Below are 7,325 nucleotides of genomic sequence, written 5' to 3'. Positions count from 1 at the left end.
GCTATTCCATCCGGTTTGTGTTTAGTTGGACCATCACTTATTTTTCAACAGGACAATGACCCCAAACACACCCCCAGGCTGTGTAAGGGCTATTTGACCAAGAAGGAGAGTGATGGGGTGCTACGCCAGATGACCTGGCCTCCACAGTCACCAGACCTGAACCGAATCGAGATGGTTTGGGATGAGCTGGACCTCAGTGTGAAGGCAAAAGGGCCAACAAGTGCTAAGCATCTTTGGGAACTCCTTCAAGACTGTTGGAAGACCATTTCCAGTGACTACCTCTTGAAGCTCATCAAGAGAATGCCAAGAGTGTGCAAAGGAGTAATCAAAGCAAAAGGTAGCTACTTTGAAGAACCTAGAATATAAGACATATTTTCAGTTGCTTCACACTTTTTGTTAATTATATAATTCCACATGTGTTAATTCATAGTTTTGATGCCTTCAGAGTGAATCTACAATTTTCATAGTCATGAAAACAAAGTTTGAATGAGGTGTGTCCAAACTTTGGTCTGTACTGTACTTCCAGAAAAGAAAATTCTGTGTCATCATTGAATCGTCTTTTCAAGAAACTTAGCAATCTTGTAATTTCTGCTTTTATACTTTTAAGAAAAAAATTCAGAAATTCTCTTTGGGTAATTTTAGTTGTATTAATTATGTTATAAATAACATAAGCATTTTTTGCTGATACATTGAAGAGATGAAAAATATGGCTATTTCTTACTGTGCCTAGCGATGTTTTAAGTTTCGCACAGTTGGACGTTTGTATTAAGACCATCCTTGGTTTCATTGTAAAAGCCTATTATTTACAGCTTCGTGTTATCACCTTCACACATAATGTTACCATGATGCATAGTGGACAGTACTAGAAATGCCTTGGATTTGTTTTCACTGTGGCACGTGTAGTCGATGCAGTGTCTCGAGATGCACTGAGAACAGAGGTGAACCCAAGCTAAGAAGCTACCAAAACGGACAGTTACTTTCCTTCCAGACTTGGGGAGAGATTATGAAAACAAACTCGATTGAGGTCCAATGGTCCAATAGTTCATACAAATGTTAAATATTTTATAGACATTAGGATTGTAATTACTTTTTAGAACAAATGGTCATTGGTAATTATATACAATTTCTATTAATCATTTAGTGCACTAAGTTGATTTCCCTTTTTCTTATGGAAAAATGTCTTTACTTGATTATATCTTGTAATTTTAAGTTTACATATGTTCACAATGTAATGATTTAAAATTAAAGTGGTTTCTCCCCTGTGTGAGTTTTTTCATGTTTAACAAGATCGTATTTCCAGGTAAAACAGTTCTTACATTTTGAACATGTAAATGGCTTCTCCAGTATATGAGTTCTGTGATGTTTAACAAGATTTGATTTATCTATAAAACATTTCCCACATTCTGAACATGAAAATGGCTTCTCCCCTGTGTGAGTTCTCTGATGTTTAATAAGATTTGATTTATCTATAAAACATTTCCCACATTCTGAACATGAAAATGGCTTCTCCCCTGTGTGAGTTCTCTGATGTGTAACAAGATGGAATTTATCTGTAAAACATTTCCCACATTCCGAACATGAAAATGGCTTCTCCCCAGTGTGAGTTCTCTGATGTCTAACAAGATTTGATCTCTGATTAAAACAATCCCCACATTCAGAACATAAAAATGGTTTCTCCCCTGTGTGAGTTCTTTGATGTTTAACAAGAATTTTTTTCTCACTAAAACATTTCCCACATTCTGAGCATGAAAATGGCTTCTCCCCTGTGTGAGTTTTTTGATGTGAAACAAGATGTGCTTTCCTTTTAAAATATTTCCCACATTTTAAACATGAAAATATCTTTTTCCCTGAGTGACTTCTGCGATATGAAAGAAATCTTGATTTAATACTGTAACTTTTCCCAGATGAAAATGGTTTCTCCCCTGTGTGAGCTACTTTATGTTCATCAGCACTTTTGTGGTTTTCGTTTTTCATATTTTCCTTTAATGAAGCAGAAGAAAGGACCTGTTGAAAAGGATCCGATGATAGATTTTTCCTAAGAAGGGCTTGAGCTGTATCTTGGATAATTACATGTTCTTCATATTTATCTGATGTGATACCATAATCACCTGCTACAAAATCTGAAAATATCAGATGTCCCTCTGAGCTCCTGGTACCATCATCTGCCAAGAATAAAATTATTATTTGTCAATAACACTCCATTAAAATCATATTAATATATTATTCTATATAATGTAATTTCCATACAAACTATAATAGAATTCAGCTGTAAACTAAGACAGTAAACTAATATGCAAGGACTAGTAGACTATGTTGTTAGGCCACGAGCGTGTGCTTTTTCAATATCTTCTCCTCTCTGTTGAAGCCGTCTTCTCAATAGGTTCTGGTTTCACTTCACCTGTCACCAATCATTTGCAGTTTCATGTTCAGTGGATCCTCATAAAGTTAACTGTAAGTTAGTGCTTTTAGATAGTGATCACCTCTCATACACTTTGTAACAGTACATGCATTTAGCATAGCGCATAGCAGTATAGTCATGTAAAAATAAGCCATGGATTTGGTGAAAGTGTAGGTTTTGTACTTTTTTTTTTATAAAAAAGAACTAAGCGAGAGGTACAAGATTGGAGAACACATTCTTTATAGTATTTTATATGCATTGGAAGTCAACAGAAAAGCATTCAATTCCATCATGAATATGGGAGACCTGAAAATGAAGTTGCAGCAGTGTCCTCTGTCATCCATGGTGGACAGTTGTTGGTTCTTCCAGAGATCACCTAGTTTAAAGGCTACAGACACCTTTGTGCACAACAAATAAATAACCACATATGTGACTAAGCTTCTGGGGTAATAAAGTTGCACATATCTGTTTTTTTCATGAAACTATCTGGCTCATAGTTGTTTTTACACCTCTCCCACATTCAAACTTTGTCTTCTCAGGGAGTTTCTCGAGCGCTGGTCACATGATATGTTTTGATTTCTCATGAACTAGCACAGCTGAAGGTCAGTTACCCACCATCAGGCAGGTATATGATTTCTCCATCATTCTTCCCCACTCCATGGGACATATTCATACTGTGAAATTCTGCTCTATAAAAATAATGGTGTCTGGTGGTCCACGAAGAAAAAAAAAATGTCAACATACGCCATTCTGATTCAGTTAATGGACCACTATATTGGCATGGCATGCGAGTACTATCCGGAAATGCAGACCCATTCCCTTCAATGGGCGAGTTTAATCTACAAATCTGATCAAAAGCAGACATGTCTCCATATTTTGTCAGACAGCTTTGAAGCGGGTCACCCCTGTATTGTGAGTTTTGTCTGGTCCATTTCAGGAAAATGGAATTTATGTCCAAAACTGATCTGTTGCACAACTGAAGCAAACAGAAGCCAAGTGGTCCTGTTAATTGTTGTGGGGTCCGTCTGGGTTCCTTCATGTGTTCTTTTTCAGAATGTAAAACAAGGTTTGGCATGATGAACTTTTTATACCGTTATAAAATCAAATATAATATTATTGTCCACAAATTGAGAAAATAGATATCCGGCACCGTTGTGTGGAAAAATACCCTGAATGTCTGCACATATATTTTTCACATTAATAAAAAAAAAACACTTTAATCCCACTTGGAACGGGTGCTCGATCCCATATTGGAAAAACAGAACACTTCATTGTGAAGAAAAAGAAAAAATAGGATGGCACTCACCGTTCATGTGAATCAAATCACTTTATTTCACATACACAAGGCATCGGCATCGGCACGGGAGCAATGTGCTGGAAGACAGACAACAGCCGTTTTGCGCTCAATACGCTTCAACAGGTCCTTAACCTGTTGAAGCGTATTGAGCGCGAAACGGCTGTCACATGAACGGTGAGTGCCATCCTATTTTTTCTTTTTCTTCACAATGAAATATAATATTATCCTCACCTGTGTTATCTGTAGGAATCTCCTCTTTACACCGCTCATCACCCCTCACATATATCTCTGTACTACTAATATGGGGCAGATCTTCAATCTGAAACAAAAATTGTAAGAGTCACAGACAGATGAAAAAATTGTAAGAAATGATTCAGAAGAACAGAAAAGATCATAAAATTATCAAGACGATCAAAAATGACAGCAATAGTTATCACATAGCTGCAGATCTCATGTATAAATCCAACCTGCTGGCTCCTTACTCTAACCAGCAGGCTCCATAACCAGAAAAATGATCCAGACAACATCTAATGTCTATGATCAGCTTCATCCTGTCAGCTCCACCAAGTATAAAATGTACACTGAATGGCCACGTTATTACATAGACCCACCTAGTGACTTTTTATTTTCAGAACATCAGCGGTTCATCCTGAACTACATTCCATTAGATGAAGAAAGTAGTTCTGCAGGTGTACTGGCCTATCCGCAAATAAGATGTAGATACTCACATGAGGTGAAAAAAACTGTTCACAACATCCTGGAGATGCTTTATATGATTAAAACATTAAGACTATGAAGGCCGGGGAAGCAACGAGTGTTCCTGGAATCAATTCACGACTAGTGGACCATTGTGTCATGGTGCATTGTCCTTCTATCATAGTGTGAACAGCTGCCATGAAGTGATGAACTTGACTGGACAAAATGCTGATGTAAACCCTAATGTCCAAAGAGATGGCAAAGGATGAACCAAGAAAACATGCAGCCTGAAATGATGACACATGACAGAAAGGACACATGGATTCATGCTGCTCGCATGAAATTCTGACCCACTAGTCACCATGGTGCAACAGAAATTTGGAGTCATCTGACTAGATTCTGACTGTTTTCCACTGCTCAGCGATATCATTTTTGTTCAATTAAGTTTTTACTTTACATTTCTCTTAGACAATGGTGGCACTGGATCTGGTGCAATAAACCTTCTGTGCTAAAGACCAACAAATGTATTCTAACATGTTAGTTGGACACCAGTTCTGTGTTTAGTTACAATTTACTGTGCACTACCTGCTCCTCAGCACAATTACTGATAACTTCCTCGACAAGTCGTTTATGTCCACAGGATCCCCCTTTCATTGTATTTTCGTCCTTTATCACAATATTCTCAGTACTAATACTTTTGACAAAAAGAAACTCAAGAGGTTAGGAGTTTTTCAAAATATGAGCCTTACCATAACATTGACAACTATGTCTAGTTGAAGCGCTCAATATTCCCAGTATAATGTGCTTCACACTGAAAAATGATCACTTAGTTTTATATTACTCTCCGGGGTTACAGGTCTAATCTGTATACAGGAAAGCTTCAAATAAGAAAGTGCGGAAGTCTAATAAATTGGCCATTCAGTGTCTAATAATGGTGGATAAAACAAGACTGAACACAAGACCTTCACAGCCGTCTACACATCATAGGGGAGATCTCATGACACCTTCTCTCCATCTACCTGATGATCCAGAGGAACAGTGGGATCTTCTTGTTTACAGTCCTGTGGAAGAAGAGGACGGAGACATCTCTCTGGTGTTGTCCTCTCACTGGATAGAACTGGAGGAAACACATACAGGAACTGAATTCATTCTTTACATACAGATAATTATAGGCCGTGTGTATTTAGTCCTGTCTATTACCTGGTGATGTCAGGGGCTGGGGAACCTCCATCATGATGTCCTTATACAGATCTTTATGTCCTTCTAAATACTCCCACTCCTCCATGGAGAAATAGACGGTGACATCCTGACACCTTATAGGAACCTGACACACACAATGATACCGTCACCCCCCGATCCCTCCATACCGTTACTGTATAATGTCCCAGCATTCCCAGCAGTGTCACCTCTCCAGTCAGCAGCTCAATCATCTTGTAGGTGAGTTCTAGGATCTTCTGGTCATTGATGTCCTCATGTATCAGGGGGTGAGGTGGAGGCCCCGTGATTGGGCTCAGGGGTCTTCCCCATCCCTCAGACACAGGGTCCTGACAGCGCTCCCTAGAGGTCTTCTTCACTACTGTGTAATCCTGGTTATGGAGAGACACATTAATAAATCTCACTACAGACATTTCCAGAGTCCTCACCTCTCCAGTTCTGTCCATCTGTTATTCCCATAGATAAGAATGATGTAATGTGAGGTCATCAGAATCTCTCACCTCTCCAGTAAGCCGGAAGAGGATATCTAGGGTGAGGTGTAATATCCTCTCCGCCATCTTGTCCCTGTCCCTATCCATCCTTGTAGGGTCACTCAGGAGAATTCTCTTATATAGAAGATCTCCACTGAGAGGATCCGATATTGTAGGGACCTGAATGGGGAGAAGATGACGATGTAACATCATAAAGATCCCGTGTAAGAAATCTCCGGAGCTGTTACCGGCTTCACATGATCACTACATCCAGTCATGGCCCCGTCCTGCCCCCGGTATAACACACAGTCCCATTATAGTCACATACAGAGATTTATCCCAGGCTCAGCACTGAGGGGGTTACTGCCCCGTGCGCCCGCGCAGTAAGGCCTCTTTCACACTTCAGTTTTTTACAATCAGTCACAATCCGCCAGGTTTTGAAAAAAACGGATCCGCAATTTTCTTTTGAGGATCCGTTTTTTTCCCCATTGACTTCCATTATTGGCGGATTACCGTCCGTTGCATCCGTTTTTTTTGCGGATCCGCCAAAAGTTCCTGTCCGTCACCATCCTCAAACATTTCAAAACGGAGCTTGCAACGTTTCTCTCTCTCTCTCTCTCTCCTTTTCCAGGCTGCGATTCCTTTAAAATTCTTCAGTTGTCGGATTCGTCAAAAAAACGGACGGATGCCATCCGTTGTCATCAGTACTAAAATGGATCCGCCATCCGTCCTTTTGGCGGATTTTGACTGATGCAAAAAACTGAAGTGTGAAAGAGGCCTAATGGGGAATCTCCAGCACCTACCTCCACCTGCAGAGCCGCACACCACATATATGGCTGTTCTGTGCGCACAGGACCTGGGATGAGGTCACAGGAGGGGAGGAGTCAGGGGTCACATGATCAGGGGCCTCAGTGTATGCAGGGCTCTGCTGTGCTGGTTATCATGGTGCTGGATGAGGGGAAGTTTCTGTGTGGGGTCAGGAGGGGTTTACAGTGTGGGAGTAGCAGAGTTGCATGTGTACGAGGTGTATGGAGCGGAGCCGTGTGTGTAGGAGGTGTACGGAGCGGAGCTGTGTGTGTACGAGGTGTACGGAGCGGAGCCGTGTGTACGAGGTGTACGGAGCAGAGCCGTGTGTGTACGAGGTGTACGGAGCGGAGCCGTGTGTGTACGAGGTGTACGGAGCGGAGCCGTGTGTGTACGATGTGTGTGTAGGGGAGCCGTGTGTGTTCGAGGTGTACGGAGAGGAGCC

General features: G+C 40.7%; 1 protein-coding gene across 2 annotated transcripts; it reads right to left on the bottom strand.

Annotated features, from left to right (window-relative positions):
• Positions 1-1,040: 1,040 nt before the first annotated feature.
• On the bottom strand, positions 1,041-6,991 carry LOC141050979 (uncharacterized). Of its 2 annotated transcripts, none has more exons than XM_073547746.1 (7): positions 6,880-6,991; positions 6,107-6,256; positions 5,798-5,977; positions 5,592-5,715; positions 5,411-5,508; positions 3,927-4,014; positions 1,041-2,162 (listed from the first exon to the last, which is right to left on the bottom strand). In XM_073547746.1, exons 1-7 carry the CDS (start codon positions 6,904-6,906, stop codon positions 1,243-1,245), a joined length of 1,587 nt encoding a protein of 528 aa, XP_073403847.1. In that variant the 5' UTR covers positions 6,907-6,991; the 3' UTR covers positions 1,041-1,242. The 2 variants fall into 2 exon arrangements, with proteins under 2 accessions (XP_073403847.1, XP_073403846.1); XM_073547745.1 differs by lacking the exon at positions 6,880-6,991 and adding an exon at positions 6,590-6,860.
• Between the last annotated feature and the right edge of the window lie 334 nt (positions 6,992-7,325).

The sequence above is a fragment of the Dendrobates tinctorius genome, unplaced genomic scaffold (assembly GCF_039654945.1).
Source record: "Dendrobates tinctorius isolate UK_male_01 unplaced genomic scaffold, ASM3965494v1 ptg000155l, whole genome shotgun sequence".
Taxonomy (NCBI): Eukaryota; Metazoa; Chordata; class Amphibia; order Anura; family Dendrobatidae; genus Dendrobates; species Dendrobates tinctorius.
The sequence above is the reverse complement of the archived record's forward strand: the minus strand, read 5'-3'. Positions and strand labels throughout refer to the sequence as shown.